Below are 17,908 nucleotides of genomic sequence, written 5' to 3'. Positions count from 1 at the left end.
ACCCATTTATAAACTATCAAGGGCTCATGCGGGAGGGGGGAGCGGGGAGGGAGGGGAAAAATGAGGACCTAATGTCAGGGGTTTAAGTGGAGAGAAAATGTTTTGAGAATGATGTACAAATGCGCTTTACACAATTGATGTGTGCATGGATTACGATAACAATTGTATGAGCCCTAATAAAATGTTTTAAAACAAAACAAAACAAAACAAAAAAATAAATAAATGAATGCTGCATGTAGTATCCATGTAAAATTGGCTTCATAAATTATTACCTAGATGTCAAATGAGTCCTTGATCCTTTTTGCCCAGAAAACATGTTTTATGTTACTTGCTCAATTAAAACCTTTTAAAATACAGTTATATTAAAACGGGAAATATTGTCTATTCAGTTTTTCCCTCTAGACACAGTAAAAGCTCAGTAACATTTGTGCCTTCCCCACAGCATCAGTCAAACTAAAAGCACTGTCCCTTTGCTTAGGTTGTGTCCCCTAATGCCCACAGTCTCCACTTGGCCTCTTCTCTCTTTGATATCCGCTGCTTGAACCCTGATGGCCTTGAGTGTGTGGCCCCTGATCTACAGCTCCATCACAGTCACTTGCTGTACCCAAACCAACCAACCAGTCTTTTCAATCTACCTTCTGGAGTAGTAGTCAATTACAAGAACACAGAGAGAGCAAAGCATTGAACTTGAACCACTGCACCTTTCTTTATATACGAGTACTAGGGAAAACATGTCAAAATACAGAGCCCTTTTGGCATAGCTAATGGAAACGGTGTTAGATAGATTGTTTTTATCACATCAAGGGAGGGACGTGGGTTGTTCTTGTATCCTAAGATGTGCCCGCGGATCTCGGTCATATTTACACTTGGTCCAATTTTAAGACATCTCTCACTTTATTTAAAAAGCTTTCAACAATCCAAGACTGAGCACTTATAGAATTGAGTGGCGGCTGGCCAACAGACTGGTGAATAAGTAGCATAATACATCTTCCTTGTAAATTAGCGATGTTTTCGCCCGAGGTTATCACCTGAGATACATCCAGGGACAAGGATTTGTCACCTGAGACTGCTGTGACTCTGAAAATGATCATCTTCACTTCTCTGGTGTTGAGAAACATATTACTTAGCTAATACAGAATATTTTTAATAGAATAAAAATGAAATTGGTTTTGCTGTTAGCCTAGTGAGTCACTGACCAGAGTGTTAAAACGTCAATTACATAGCTGTTCAGTTAAATATTTTGGGTGCCTTCTGTGAATGCAATGTTTCTACTTTACTTTGAAAAATGTTAAATGTGCAATAATGTAATATGCAATATTATAGTACATATTCAAGTAATACAGAATTGAGACAGCCAGGCAGACTAATTTTGATCTACCCTGTCCCTGCTTCCTTCCACATTTCTTTATCGTTATTTTAGAATACTGGCAAGAATGTTAGGTATGCAGATTGAAAATGCCTGCAGAGTTCATGGAATAAAATAGGCACATATCACTTACTATATGTATGATTATAAGTATTTATAGTATACTACTAAACTACTACTCAGTCGCTTACCACCAAGGCCGGATACTGAATTTATCATCCGACGTAAAACAGAGCCCTTCTGCCTGTGTGTCAGAGACTGACACACGACTGAAGCTGGGCCTTGTTCTGCCCTGGCAGTGTGAGCGAGCTTCAAACAGAAGTGCCCATAGAGAGTTAAAGGAAAATGCTCGATCCCCCTGTTTCTCTTCTGTGACGTAATATGTCCATAATATTTGTAAATGTTCATAGCCTGTGCAGGGTATTAGCATTCAATAGTCAAGCTATATTAATTTAAGGTTTGATTTTTCTGAGAAATGCATTCTATTCTCTGGCATCTTTCAGAATCTCTCCGTTTACAGATGTAGGTCCATTTGTGAGGCCTTAAAGTACCTGCTTATCAATCAATTATCAGCACTGCTATAAAGTTACATTGAAATCTTCACTTTCGATATGATATTTTCTTTATATGACCAAAGGTCAGCGTCTTTGCTGAAGGCTAGAAGCACGTCAACATTATACATGTTGATTCTGTCAAAGTGAATTGTGTATCTGTTTCACCTTTGTCCCCCAAAAGGGAAATTGAAATTCATTTTTTAAAATGTGACTTTTGGATGTTTTCAGAACCCACCATGAGAGAAGTTAAATGAACAAGATCATTGGCTTGAGAATATAGGTGTGAATACAAGCCTGATCTTTTAAATTGGTTTTCACAGACAGCACCATGTATCACCTATAAATATCATGTTTCAGATTTAATGAAGGTACCTAGGTGCATGGATAATTAAAAAGAAAAAAGACTAATTTTCACTTACTGAACTTGAGTTTAAGGGAGGGAGGACCAGAATGAGAATTTGTGAAGCTCACGGGTCTTGTGCACGGTTCTTTCTTATGGCTCAGCAATGTCCCAGAGGACTGTGATAGGTCTTTGCTGTTACTAAAGGCAATGAAAAGAGAATCATTTTTGTCTGGTGACAGAATCGCATCCTCTCAATAACATTCTCCACTCTTCGCTTTCAGTTTACAAGCGTTGAGAAAGGAGAAATCCAGAGACGCGGCTCGTTCCCGGCGGGGCAAAGAAAACTTTGAGTTCTATGAATTGGCCAAGCTGTTGCCACTTCCTGCGGCCATCACCAGCCAGCTAGACAAGGCGTCCATCATTCGACTGACAATTAGCTATCTGAAAATGCGGGACTTTGCTAACCAGGGGGACCCTCCGTGGAATCTGAGGATGGAAGGCCCTCCCCCGAACACGTCAGTAAAAGGTAAGCCTGGGCCACTGGTCAGTCTGGAATGTGGTAGTCTGCAGATGTCTCTAAAACGAAATGTTTACCATCGTCCTTTCTTCTTTTCCTGCATATCAAATCCTTAAAAGGGATACAAATGTGGAAATCTGAACTCTGCATGAGAAAGACACCATGTGAAGGTGAAATAAACCTCTTCTTCTATTTCTCTTTTATTTCTAAAAGTCTGCCAGGCTAAATAATCTGTCACTTTATATAAGCGCTCAGAGAAAGGGCCAGGAAATGACTTAGACTTAAGCACTTCTTATTTAATTTATCTTATGCTAATACTTGCCAAATCTTCTTGATGGGTGGAGTGGGGTGGGGTCAGGGGCAGGTATCTGCTAATTTTCTGCCTGCCATAACCAGAGAGAAATCACAGGATGGGCAGTTAATGATTTTCAGCTGGTAATTTCATTGACAAAAACGAATTCATTCTTGATGTTTAAAGTCTATATATATACTGCCTAAAAGTTACAAAAATAAATATGCACCTGCCCTCTCTATCCTCAGAGGATTTATCTCTTTTTAATACTTTCAGATTTAAAAACGATTTCTTTTGTATATCTGAAATTCCTAGTAATTTATTACATTTTGAATACATGAATATGCATGCATATGTTTATCGATGTATGTGTGATGTTGGCCATTGATTTTCTTTCTTTAAAGGTGTATTATAAAACCGGAAGTGTCAATGGTTTCTTGTGCTCTTTCCCTTTCTGAACCCTGACTAGAGATTGGAATATAGCATTACGTTTAGGGCTACTGTAGGTGGCCTTTGGGAAGGAAGGAATTGGGGTCTCCAGTTCTGTGGCAGCACGTTGGCAGATACCTTTGGAGAAGGCTCTGCACTCCTGGAGGCTGTAGCAAAGGGCACTAGTGGGAGCTGCAGTGTTTTGTTTATTTGTTTTGTTTTTTAAGATGAAAATTGAAACAAAGGACTAAAAGCAGCAGTTATTGACAGTGTGAATCTGTTCATATCTTTGCCATGGTTACTTAGGGCTTGTGTTTCCTTTACTTACTAGAGGAGGAAAATCAGAATTTAATGGCAAGCGGTTCTTTTTCTTTAGACCTTGGCTGGCAAACATTTTCTGTACAGGGTGCTAGAGTAAATATTTTAAGGTTTGGAAGTTAGTCAACTCTGCCATGGTAGAGTGAACTTATTCACAGATGATATATAAATTTAAGTTTGACTGCATTCCAGTAAAGCAGTAATTATAAAATAGACAGTTGCCACCAAATTTGGCCCACAGGCTTTAGTTTGTGAACCCCCTGTTCTGGTGTGTGTCAATACAAGGTAAGGTTAAGGAGACTACCCAACAAAAGGTATTCACAAGGAATTCATGTCAGTCAAAGATAGTCCAAGATAATTGAGCCAAGACACATTATACAAGCTTGTTTTGTTTTGTTTTTTTACAGCCCTTGCAACATTCTTGCTTAAGCATATCAATTTAGTAACACAGAAATCCATGTTTGTTTTTCCCAAACCATTTTATTAGGAGCTAATCCACACATCATACTATACCATAGTTCAAGCATATCAAGTAGGGTTGTACAATCACGACCATAATCAGTTTCAAAACAGTTTCTTCCTTCTTGAACTCCTTGATATCAGCTCCCCCTTGGCCCCTCCCCCACCCCCATTCCCCGCACTGTGCCCTCCAGGAACCCTCATTCCAGTTGTCTATGTAGACTCAGATATCCTGGATTTCAGATACCAAAAACCATAGAGAACCATATAGCAGGGAGTCAAGAAGGCTACCAAAAGTGACAAAATACAACCGAGACAAACCTTGGTATGAAACAAAACAAAACCCAGAAAATATTTAAAACCAGATAAGCACAACGTGTATAAAAAGAGAGATCATGTGACACGGTTTTAACCATTCAAGTCAGATTTGTCATTCTAATTTATTATAGTCGTCTTTCCAATATTTTCTGTCTGGTAACCAGGTTATTTATATCCCTCAGTTAGGGTTAGAGGGAAATCACCGGGGGCTTATTTGCTGGTAGCTCCTACAAATGTATTTGGGCTTCCACCATCATCCGTAGCCTTCTGCACAGCAGAATCCCACAATTTAAGCTACTCTTCCCTTCTTTGGATTTGGATTGTCACGTATGATCCTTGAATTATGGCTGTTGAAGTGCTTCTTCCATGTAAGCTTGGTTGGTATCTCACTTAGATGGCTGCTTGTTTGCAAACAAGCATTTATGACCCCGCCCATGATTCTCTCTGATCCCTGGGCACCATCTAATTTTTTCACCACACTGTGCTACAGCACCCACATCCTCTGTGTCTCCTTCATGAGGGTACATATCCAGCAGAGCCATGTCATAAAAACTAAGTGTTCTTAGGTTGGAGCCAAGATGAAGTGTGAGCCCCAAATCCGTTCCTGAATCAATGTTTTCTTATCTGCCTTTGGTTCACGTTAGAGCCGTCCTTGTTCGTTTGTGGTGGAGAATCTCATCGATCATCTCCCTGGAGCATAAGAGCCTTCGGTTTATAATGTCATTGAGCCCATGCTACCAATTTTAAAACACTCTTGAGAAAGGGAGATTGATCGAATGTAGGCTGGTAATCATAATAAATGTCTATAAAGAATTTTTCATTCAATGTGAGGTATAAAGATTTATTTAGTTAAAAAAAGTATCTAACAGATGTGGATAATATTTGTGATATTTATAACCCATTCCATCTTACATTATCTGGAATAAACACAAATATCACAAATATAGGCAGAATATCATTAACGTAGAATAAATTGATGGAGCGATTAGAATTATGTTTAGTTGAATATAGAAGTGTTTCTTTAAAAGAGTTTGTAGTTCATGGACTTTCCTGAGAGTAAAAAAATAAACCCAATTCACTGCCAGCGAATTGATGTCTCCTGGTGTCTGTAGGATGGGGTAGAACTACCTCTGTGAGTTTCCCAGACTGTAACTCTTTATGGGAGTAGAAAGCAGAGTCCTTCTCATGGTAGCCTGTTAATGGTTTTGAACTGCTGACCTTGTAGTTAGCAGTCCAACATATAAGCAGGGATTTTTTTCTGAGAATCATGGCTATCAAAGTAGAAACATTTTATGACTCCACTCTTTGCTCATTTTTTTTAATGATGCAATAGTCCTGCTTACATTTTGGAATAATTGCCATTCAGAGATACTGATTTATAGATAATGTAGACTCATGTCCTCCGTTTCCAGGTGAGGGAAATGCTGTATACAGGATTTTACAATTAAGTATTTACATTTCTCTGACTAGAGCACAGTTTTCTGGACTTTTTCCTAATGTTCTGTGTGTCACATTTAAAAACAAAAACTGTCGTAACATACAATTTAAAGATGTTTATTATATTCTTCCAGCTGGGCTACCATTCTCTTCCTCTCTTTCTGAGTTATTCCTCCCCCTTAAGAATAAATGCACGGCAACCTGAGTATTCTGTCTCATCACTCTGGGTGTTATTGTCATTTTTATCCCATAGAGATACTTCTTATATAGATGGTCCTTAAAAGAGAATAATGTTCAAGGAAGACTTCTTTACTAAACTAAACTGTTGTTTGATATTAGGAAGACTTCAGGGAATATTTTTCGTTTATGGTTTGAAAGTTATGTGAGGGTGATATTTTCAGGAGTTCATTCATGTTCCCTAGCTTCAGAATATATGAGAATTTGATTTTTTATAAACCTTTTTCATCTGGATTCTTCTGTAGCATCTTTGATCAACATGGGAGCAAGGCACTATCTAGTTTGTCTGGTCTCTTGGTGAAGGAGACATTTGTTCTTGGAGGCAGTTAGCCACATCTTTCTGCATCCTCCTCTAGTTTCTATCTCTCCTTCTTCCTCTGTTACTCCAGTCAATAGAGACCAATGATTGTGCCACAGATGGCTGCTTATAAGCTTTTAAAACCCTGAGCTTATCGTTCCACAGTGAACTATGAGTTAGAAAAGAAGCACCAAATACATTATTAGGTCAATTAACTAGAAAGTCCCATAAAGCCAGTACCCTACAGCTTGATATCCCATGAGGTATTTCGTTGTATGTAAGCAGCGGTATTTTGTATTTTATGTAAATATTAGTATGTCTATCATACGGCTTTTGCCAATTCAACTTTTTCTGGTGTATAATTTATTGACATCAATTAAAATAATCAGCTCTGCAATTCTACCCTTTGTGAATGTGATTTTCCCATTCCATTACCACTTTTCCCTTCCATCCACCTTCTAGTTACCAGCACAATCTAGTATGTATACATTTGCCATTTTTGCTGTTTTATATAAATAAGGTCATATGGCATTTGTCCTTTTGTGATTGGTTTACATTACTCAAACTCTATCCATACTTTATCATGTACTAAGATGCCATTTGTCATACTGCCTGTATAGTGCTTTGTTGTATCTATGCAGCACATTTTATTTATCCACTCATCTGATAATGGGTGCTTTGGCTATTGTGAGCAGGGCTGCAATAAACACTGATGTTCAGGTTGCTGTTTGAGTCTGATTTCAAGTCTCTTGGGTTTACTTAAAGTGGAATTGTTGGATCATATGATGGTTCTGGTGTTGTAGGAGTTACCCATTGGGCTGTGATCCACAAGGTCAGTAGTTCAAAACCACCAGCTGCTTCTCGGGAGAAAGAATAGGTTTTCTATTCACATAAACAGAGTCCTCAGAAACCCACAGGTGGTCACTGTGAGCAGCATTGAGTCGATGGCCATGAGTTTTTTATGGTAGTTGTATGTTTAGGTTTTGAGGAACTTCCACAGTGTTTCTCCATAATGGTTGGCCATTTTTCCAGCCACCAACAGTGGATACAGATTGTGATTTCCCCATATCCTCACCACAGTTTATAATGTTATGGTTTTTATTTTGATTTACAATTTCATCTTAGCCATCCTAATGGACCTGAAATGACATCCATAGATTTGATTTGCATCTCTTTCATGGCAAATGACATAGGGACATCTTTTCATGCCATGTTGGTGGCCATTTGATTGTCCTCTTTGTTGACCTGTCCAGATATTTTGCTCAGTTTATCATTGGATTATTTGTCTATTTTTTCAAATATATATATATATATGTTATTAGATTCTTGTTGGAGATATGGTTTCCAGGTTATTCTTCTAATAAGTCTTTTCATTTATTAGTAAAGTCTTTTGATGAAAAAAATACTTAATTTTAATGAAATTCCCCTTTATTTATTTTGCCTTTTATGTTTATGCTTTTGTAATTATATTAGTGAATCCACTGTTGACAGTTTGGCTTGACAGCACTGCCTGTAGGTAACCTGATATCTCTATGGTTTTAGTTTGTCTGTTTAGGCCCTTGCTCCATTTTGGGTTTTCTTTTGTGATGGTATGAGACATGGATCCGGTTTCACTTTTCTGTATGTGGGAGTCCAATTTTCTCAGTCCCATTTATTAAGGAGATCCTTCTTTTACTATTGAGTAGATTTTATGTCTTTGTCAAAGATAAGATGATATGTGGATTGAATTCTGGACTCTCAATTTTATTTCATTGGTGATGTGTCTATTGTTGTACCATTACTAGCCTGTTTGAGCTACTCTGGTTGTATAATATGTTCTAAAATCAGACAGTGTGATTCTTTCCAGTGGTTTTTCTCTTTAAACACTGCTTTAGCTTCTCAGAGTTTCTTAGTATTTCATATCATGTTGAATATTTTTAAATTTATCTGTAAAGAAAGCTGTTAGAATTTTGTCCAAAATGACATTGAATCTGTAGATTGATTTGGGTAGGGGAGGGTTGACATCTTCACCTTAAATGTGTCCGTTCATAAATATTGAAAACCATACTGTTTATTAAAGTATTCTTTCATCTATTTCATCAGTATTTTATTGTTTTCATTACATAATCCTTCACATTCCTTAATAGATTTATTTGTATGTATTTTGTTAGCTGGGATGCCATTATAAATGGAACTATTTCCATAATTTTCCTTTCAGATTTGTCGCTATGTGTGTAAAGAAACCCAACTTACGTTTGTTTGTTGGCCCTGTGCTCTGCGCCTTTGCTAAGTCTCTCTCTCCGCTTCAGAAGTCTGCCTCAGGACTCTCTGTGGTTTTCAACATAGAGAAGCGTATCATCCACGAACAGAGACAGTTGTGCTTTTTTGTTTCCAATCTGGATACCTTTAATTTCGGTTGTTGTCTCTTGTCCTGGCTCTGACTTTGAAGACAATATCGAATGGAAGTAGTTAGAAAGAACACCCTTACCCAGTTCCCAATTTCAAGGAGAAGGCTTTCCGTTATTTCATTATTGAGTATAATGTGGCCCTTTGGCTTTTCAGATGCACCCTAAACCGTATTGAGACATTTGCCTTCTAGTCTGATATTCTCTAGAGTTTTCTTTAAAGAAGGATGTTGGATCGTTTACCAAAGTATTGGCAGCACTGATAGAGATGATCAGATGGTTCTTTTCCTTTTTGAAATGTTCCGTATAGGATCTTATATTGGTTGGCTTTCTACTACTGAAACTCTGCATTCTTGACATCAGTCTCACGTGGTCATGATGCGTGGTATCTCATTTAACATACTGTCGGATTCTGTTCACTGCTACCTTGTTGAGGACTTTTGTGTCTACATGCATAAGCAATATCAGTGCGTACTTTTCTTGTGGTGTCTTTATTTACTTTGGGTATCAGGCTATGTTTCCTTCATAGAATGAATGATAACTATTCCTTCCTTGCCTGTCTTTTGGAGGATTCACATATTATTGGTGAACATTCTTCTCTCAGTGTGTGTCAGAGTCCCTCGGGGAAATGACCTGGTCCAGAGCTATTTTCGTCAGCAAAGTTGGGGTCACTGCAGACAGAGAGAGACCTTGGAAGGCCCTCCCACGGCCCCTTGGCTTTCTCTCTCTGTTTGGGAGGAGCACAGCCTCCACTCAACAGTAGGCTCTCTCACTTGTCCTCAGTGTCACCTAGACTTGTGGGTAGACTCGCAGTAATTGACCCCCAGGAAGGAGGGTGCCCTACTCATTTTAGAGGCCAGAGCTATAGGGAGGACAGAAAGGCAGATAGAGTGCTGACTCGACTGGGATCCGACTCCGCCACAGGGCCCTGGTACCGCAGGCTTGTAGGTGATCACACCAGCCGAAAGGTGAGCAAGACCATTGAACCAATTCTCCGGGAGGCCAGTCTTCCTGGTGTCGGCGACTTGAAATGTTAGGTACGCAGGGAGGCCAGTTGATGGGTTACTATGGGAGTGGACTCCTATAGCAATGTGTACATGGCTTTCAGCCAATGGCGTCTGATTGGGAAAGACGCTGGTATACTTCAAATGTCCCCCAGAGACGTCTGCCTTTTTATTAACAGTGCCTATCGCAGTGGTCTCCACTAAGGATGTCTCTTTATAGCATACGTCAGCCTCAGTCATCAGTTCCAACGGAGTGGGGGAACAGACAAACAAGTCCCGACCCTGGGAGTTCTCTTTTGCTGCCTGCAGAGGCCTGAGCTGTGAGATACACAGGGAGGAAGGTAGAGTGCTGACTATGAGAGCAAGCTCCCCTGCAAAGGGTCTTCTGCAGTGATTCCAAGTAGGCTTAGACCCCCTGTGTCCAGGCAAGGAGGTGCTGGCATGCGCCCAACAGAATCCTGGGCAGGCTTACCTTGTTGACTTTAGGTCAGAGAGGGGTCCGTCTCTGTGGGTAGGCAGGGCCTCTACGAGCTGGTTCGGTGTGCGGATTCGCACTCTTTCTCGGGAATGGCTTCCCCAGTTCCTAGCAGCAGGTGGCCTCTGGGGCTAGGAGGTGGAGCAGGGACGGTGGAAGAAGTGAATTCCCAACCCTATGTGGCTGGTGGTTGCTTCCTGGATGCTGGCCTGTTAGCTATTCCTTGCTGCTTCCTTCTTCGCCCCTGCTCTGGGGCCCTCACGGCCCAGTGCCGTTTCCTGGAGGGTCAGAAGGATGGCTGTCTGTGCTGCCATCTTGCAAGATTCTCTTGCAGGCCCTATGGCATCCCTTCTAATGAGTACCTTTGAGTTGTATCATCCTCCTCAAAGAATTCGCTCCAGTTTGGACTGTGACTGATAATTTGTGTTTGTTCTGTGGCTTTGGGTCAACTCAACTCTCCTTTTTGGAATTAAGGTGATATTAAAGCAGATAAACGTGCTCCTCTTTCTCCTGGGCCTTGCACACTGCAGAAGAACATAGTGATCATGCTGGCAGCAAAGGGTTGGCTGGAGTGGGTGTTTAGGAGTATAGAAGATAACACATTTTATTATTATTAAAATTCCATGTAGATGACGGCAGAGCATCCATTTTGGTTCCTGTACACTTTCACTATTTGAAAATTACTGATAGGTTACAACGGAATAAATAAGCATTGTGACTTTATACCATTTCCTTTGGCTCTTAAAGGTGCTAGGAATATGATGGGCAATTTCTGTGAACGGATTTCTCTGTACAATATATGTACATTTTATTGCTTTGCTCTAGTTCCTAAATGCAAACCTGCTACTCATTCTGATCCAACATTCATGAAACAACAACTTCAAAAGAAATGCATTTTAATTTATTAGGGTCTTCTATGCTGTGCCCTTGAAGAAGTTCATATGGATAAACAAGCTTATATAAATAGCCTGCAGCCTCCTGTGAAGTGCACTTCATAATCCAACAATAAAACGATACACATTATACGCTGTGCTTCTCCAAGCAATCTCTTGAAGGAACCTAAAGCCATTGAAAAATACTTACACTGGGCAGGAAACGGTTTTGTTTCTGTGTTTCATTGTGATGAGCCACCCACATTAATAATTACATTTCAAAGCTCAAATTTAAATCTGCCCAGACGTGTGTGTAGATATTTACTCACGTGAATGTGCTGTTTGGGGAAGGGTCTTTATGCTGTCCTGTGTTCATTACATCTTCTCTTAAAAGTCTCTCGGGGGGCTGCGTTTGTTTTGTGATGCCTGTTGTACACAGGTTCTTACAAGTTCTGCTGGCAGAGAGTCCACTCAGGTGACAGTGTGTAATGTGTCCTAGTCAATTACGTCATGGAATGATATGTTAAGCAATTGGAAGGTAACAGGTAGTTTTTCCCATTATTTTAGAAATATCTGTATTGTTATAATACAGATCAAGTCTACACTGAGCAGTATGCATTATTCAAGGAATGACCAGGCATTCTCAGCAGTGCTTCAGCTAAATAACTGATGATTGTAACCTTTAAAGAAATCTCATTGTGGTGGCTGTTGGTAAATCACTTCTCCATTCATAGTAATCTCTATTTAGAGTCTATCTGGAAGCCATTATATCTTTTATTAATCTTAAAAGCAATAGCTGTTGATTTGACATTTGCTAAAACTAGATAAATAGTCTGTCTTTCTAATATCACAGACTTCAGTCAATTTTTAGAGTATGTCGACTGCAACTCTGTTATTCCTGGAGTACCTGCCATCCCAAGCAGAGGGTTGTTTTTTTTTTTTAATATTTCACTTTAAGTATTGCCACTTTTAAATGACAATGGACTTAGGTAGATGACAGGAAATGCCATTAAAGTATGTAAAATACAAGACAATTTTTAGCCTTCCTTGGAAAGGAAGATTTGACAAAACAGGCAAGACAACTGGTGATTAACACCAACTGATAGATAATCGGGAAGAACCGTGCTTCATGGAATTGCCCTTTGCTGTTCCGGGGATTTGCTGTGAATAAGCAGATAGACGCTAATGAGAGGAGAGACCTGCAGGGTTTGAAGCAACACATGACCTATCCTTCACCAAAGACCAGCCTTTTATTTAAGTCACGAGGGGCCGTGGGTTCAGCAGGACTAGTCCCGTGGAGTTAGCGCTGCAGCACTCAGACGCTAGGCTGGCATGGGACGTGAGCATCCCACAGGTGCTCACAGGGTCGGCCTGGACGCCTGCCTTTGCCTTTAACAAACAATGGAGCAGTCAATTCTGCACAGAAGGGGGTCTCTGTGAGTTGAGTCAACCTGATAGCAGCTAACAACCACCAAAGGTGTTATTGAGCAAGGTTTTCCTTGCTGTTCTAAGGCAGAGGGTCCCATTGGAACCTGTCATCAGCCAAACTGGAAAAAAGCTAAGAAGCAGGAAGATTTGGGTGTTGCAAGACCCCCACCCACCTCCAAAGTAACCTACCAAGTAACCCAGAAACTCTCAAATCACACTAACACACAATGTTCCCAGACATAGGGGAGTTCTCAGGGACATAGCTTGGCAAGGCACACTTACTGCTGGGGTGCACGCTGCTTCTTGCACAGCCTGCCAAAAACACATGGATGCAGGTTCAGCTTTTCCCCGTTTCCCATCAAACAGAAATCTTCAGATTTGGGTTTATGTGAAAGCAGTGCTAATGCCGGTGAGCACCAAAGCGAAGTGGCCCAGAGTGAACTTCAGCAAAATCAGGAATACCTGGGAGTACTCCGTGCTCCCGAGGAGCTCCAAGGGAATCCTCCAGTGGCTCCTGTTTCCCATGGAAATGCCGGGATCCCAACACAGGCTGAGGAAGAAGCAGTCTTAGTGCAGGAGAGTTCTAGCTCTGGTTTGGGTGTGTTTCTGTGTGCTAACATGCATGTACTTCCACCAAGTATCTTCAGGTATGTCTCATATGACTTGGAATCGATTCTCTAGCAGTGGCTGAGTGATCGGGTTATAGTCTTATTATTATAAAACCAGGTAAGGGGAATGTGCCTAGAAAGAGCATTTGGTCAAGTATGCTTAGTTTTTTAGTATGTATTGCCCCACCCCTGCTACCTTTTTTAAAAACAGGTCTCCCCTGATGGTGCTGCAAATAATACTTTGGCTGCTAGCCACAACAAGCTTGGCAGTTCAAGCCCATCAGCTGGTCAGGAGGAGAAAGATGTGTTCATTTGCTTTGGTAAAGTGCTCCTCGGTCCTATAGGGCTGCTGCGAGTCAGCAGGAGTTCAGTGGTAATGGATAAATTCTGCACAGAAGCGTGCTGTAGTGCTAGAGAGCTAGGGTGACCAGTCTGGTTCCTCGTCTTACTTCCATCTTCCTCAGTAGGAGGAGGGTGGACTCCACCTTCGTCTTTAGCTTCAGACGTCTCAATTCTAAGTTCATGGTGGCACCAAAGGAGATTTGTCATCTGCAAGTTGGACGGCAGGTGTTCACTGCTGTGTATTTTGGGAGCTAGTACCGGCTTTTCCTCGTGGATGGAAATATAACCGGCCATCATTGCCTTCCGTAGGTATGCTTCCAGACGGCTTTTTCATTAAAGCTGGTCTCCTTTTATAGCTTTTTGGTGCAATGATGGCTCCTGAAACGAGTTCCATGAAGAATTAGCCCTTTTATTTCCCTTTATTCTGCATCATGATAGAGTTTATCTCACGACATTTGCCCAAGACCATCACTGGGCAGGAAGGGCGATCTGACAAATAGTGGCTTTCACGATGGCAGAGAGCCCCTGAGACCCTCACATGGGGAGTGCCATGCTTTATCACGGGCTTTGATATCTGCATTGTGGCTACTAGTTCATTGAATAGAAACTAATTCAGGATAGAAATGTTGGGTTGCATTGCTAAGTTTTTGTTTGTTTTTCTTTTTCCTTTGCTGTATGCCGTGCTGTCAGAGTGCTCAGCATTGCTTCCAATGAGTCTGATGCTATTGAGTTTCAGAATGACTCTCAACTCCAAAGATTTACTAAAAAAATATAAATACTTTGGAGAGTGATGACTAAGCAAGCATATGTGATACCCAGGTGCACTTGTATTGCCAGGGCCACCAGTGATGACAACGTTTCTTTGGCATGTGGCAGCCAGGCTTTTGCTGAGCAGATCTAGGCTGGCTTATTGGTGTAGCTCTGGATGGGTCCAACTCCTTCCGGAGGGTTCATCTCAGGACTGCCTCTCTGAAAAGGCAGAAGCTGTTTCAGGGAAGTTCTTTTCCAGGTGATGGTAAAAGTGCAAGAAGACCGAGCCAAGGGGGCACCTCTTCTTGCTGTGGTTCGGACGTGGCGTACTGTCATTACTGTCTGCTTTCCTCTGACCAGAGCAAATTATAGGACCCAGAGCAAAGTCAAGGGGCAGAAGCACATGATAGGTCTCCTGCAATCACCTGCACACAGCCAGGGCATGCAGGACGCAGAACAGGAACCAATAATTTAATCTACCTCATTAGGTGTATCACTTGTGTTTCGTTTTCACCTGTCATTATAGTTTCCTGGAAGGGAGGAGTGGAAATGCAGATTATTTTGTTGAGATTTATGGAAAGGTGGGCAAAGATTGTATGTGCTTGTGTCTTTATAGGAATCAATAATCTGCCTCTCCCTTGACTTCCCTCTTTGTCTCTGCTATTAAGTGCTGACTAGTTGGTCCTTATTTCGGCAGAGGCATTCAGGAACCCCAGTGGTGTGTGGATTATAGGCTGCTAACTGCAAGGTCAGCAGTTGTAACCTACCAGCCTCTCCATGGGAGCAACATGAGGAGAATGAGACTCAGACTACCTGGGGAGCAGCCCTGTTCGTCACACCGGGGCCGTATGCTGCAGAATCAACCTGATGGGACTGGCTTTGTTTTCCGAACCATGGAAAGCAGCACTGTGTCGTCCTCACAGCCATTGCTCTGTTTGAGCCTATTGTTGGCGCCACCTGGTCAATCCATTTTCGGGGGGCTTTCCTCTCTAGCAATCCAAATGCCAAAAGCCATACCGTCATCATTTTATACACGCTTGTCTGGCTAAAACACTTTATTTATTTACTTAGAGATTGTTGAACTCCTATTCATACTTAAAAGACCTACTCAGATGTCACTTCCTTCTATGAATATTTTTTTCCCTCCAGAACACGAGTTTTTTCTTTCTGTACATTACCATGTATATTTCCCCCCTCTTTTATTATTGACTTGTACCAGAATTTCCTCCCTCACCTGCCTGTCTCCCTGTGTAGTCTGTGAGCCATTGAGGGCTCAGTTTGGGTCACCCCATTCATTTTTGTGCCTTTGCTACCTTATGCAGTCCCTGGGAAACCACCTATCACTTTTCTAATTGAGTTGTATAACATTAAATTGGATCTTGGGATTGCCATTTGAGTGCCTGAATAATGCTAATAAGAGCTAAGGGTGGATCAAAGACACAAACTGGGGGAAAAAATAGAGAGTGAAAAATCAAATGAAAGGAGAAAGGAAGGAAGGAAAAGGAAGGAGAAGGCTGGGGATTGTGTGAAGATGAAGACCGGATGAACAACAGTGTATGAGAGAACAGAGGGAGGGAGGAGGAGGGGCCCCAGAGGATGCGGCCGCCCCATCTCTACCCTGCTTCCCTAACCACAGAGTGTGTGTGAGGTGGGGGATACAGGATGAACATTGGACAATTAGAAGTATTAACTTCAACAAAACTCTCTCGGGTGTATTCCAGTTCATTCCACAATGCCTGCATGTTTTTTTAACAGTAATAAAGAAAAAACAAATTCCCGGCCATTGAGCCAATTCTGCCTCACGGCCACCCTCTAGACAGGGCAGCACTGCCCCTGCGGGGTTCCTACATTCTCAGCTCTTCATATTCTTCTAATAATTACTTTTTCATCCCCTCTTACCTCGTTCCCTGTATATGGAAGTATTTTGTCCCCCTAGTGCTGTGGTCCAAAAATTGTGACATCGTTTCTTCTCTGCAAGCCTTTATCTTGGTTATGAAGGTTTCACAACACAATCATTGCAACAAAAGGAACGTAAAGCAAATTGCAATGAAGGTTTAAAGTAGATAAGTGCAAATATATGATCTATAAACACAATCGAAATATTTAAGTGTCTTTATACTTTTACTTGTTTTTGCTACCATTGAAATGATAGAGAACACACATACCCTGTATCACATCCATTGCATATATACTTTAATCTGCTGGTTCTATACAATGTACTATCTTAGTCATTGCATCCTGTGGTTATTTCATTGCACTGAATTATACTTACTGTCTCTGACATCCAAGTTTATGTGCTATGCTTTTTAGGGCTGGAGTTCTTTTAGGGTGCTTTTGTTCACTCTTTCACCTCTCGCAGAGTACAGCACCCAGTTTCAGCATTCTGCAGATAACAATATTTCATAGGGGTAGCCGAGAAGGAGTCACTCCTGACTGCTTTATATGATTGAAATTATATTGTGGCTTTAATTTTCAGAAACTGCTTTCTAGATACTGTGCATAAGTCTTAGCTGTGTCTTAATAAACATGTGGTGACCTCCACCTCTAAAAATTAATGTGTCTTTGAATCCTGATTGACTGCAGTGTTTCATATCCATTCTTGGTCCGTACTCTGTCGGTGAATGCCAGAGCCTTAGAAAGCAGTAAAGGCCAACAGAGTTTGGAGTTTAAAGACTACGCAGATCATCCGTTTCAATCCCTTTGCTGTTGAGCTAAAGAAACCCATATAGAGAGGTATCCAATGACACAAAGTTAATAGCAAAGTTGAGGCTAGAATGTGGGGCTCTTGTACCCCAACCAGTACATTTTCCACTGTAATAGAGAATCCGCACCCCCCACCCTCCCAGGTTCAGCCCCACCTCACCTGCTGTCCATTTGCATCGCTATCCTGTGCTTGTAATTATGAACGAAAGAACATGCCCACATTTAGTTTATGTGTGGAGCACAGTCCATTTTGGCCAAGTCCTCCCAAGGTGTACTGCTTTGGAAAACATAGTTTCAGGTTTTTCACAATCTGAAGAGTCACAATTCAATGAGAAGTCATTTTTAAAAGGAGGCTGCATCAGGGGTATATGGGAACGCTAAGTATCATCTTAGCAACTCTTCTGCAAATCTAAGATGAAAATAAAACAAGGCTGCTTTGTAAAGGGTGTTAGAATTTACTCCGATGACAGAAACACAGGGAAAATAATTCTCTGTCCCAAGGAAGCGGCTCTGTCCCCATTTCTTGCTTTTTTACCTGGGCAGTGTTCATGCTTCAGAGGCTCACCGGTCTAAAGGACTCCACTGCTTTCTGTGTTGCTTATGAATCTTTAGCTGATTAACTGACTATTGCTGTTATCAATCAAAAGTTATAGAAGAAGGTGGTGCTGAGGAACAGGTGGTGGACTACACAAGCCTCTAGGGGGCGCCGTGGGAGAAACGAGGCTGTCTGCTTCTGGAGGCTTGTAGTCTCTGAAGTCTAGGGAGCAGTTTTTT

General features: G+C 41.2%; 1 protein-coding gene across 1 annotated transcript in view; it reads left to right on the top strand.

Annotated features, from left to right (window-relative positions):
- The window catches only part of NPAS3 (neuronal PAS domain protein 3), a 984,386-nt gene that overhangs the window by 314,360 nt on the left and 652,118 nt on the right, over nt 1-17,908 (top strand). The window contains exon 3 of the mRNA XM_045287648.1: nt 2,545-2,789. Within this exon, the coding sequence (XP_045143583.1) occupies nt 2,545-2,789 (245 nt within the window). The remainder of the gene's footprint in view (nt 1-2,544; nt 2,790-17,908) is intronic.

This window comes from Echinops telfairi, unplaced genomic scaffold, assembly GCF_000313985.2.
Source record: "Echinops telfairi isolate 266 unplaced genomic scaffold, ASM31398v2 ScPeMD7_18;HRSCAF=68, whole genome shotgun sequence".
Taxonomy (NCBI): domain Eukaryota; kingdom Metazoa; phylum Chordata; class Mammalia; order Afrosoricida; family Tenrecidae; genus Echinops; species Echinops telfairi.
Note: the sequence above shows the minus strand (reverse complement) of the source record. Positions and strands in the feature narration are given on the sequence as shown.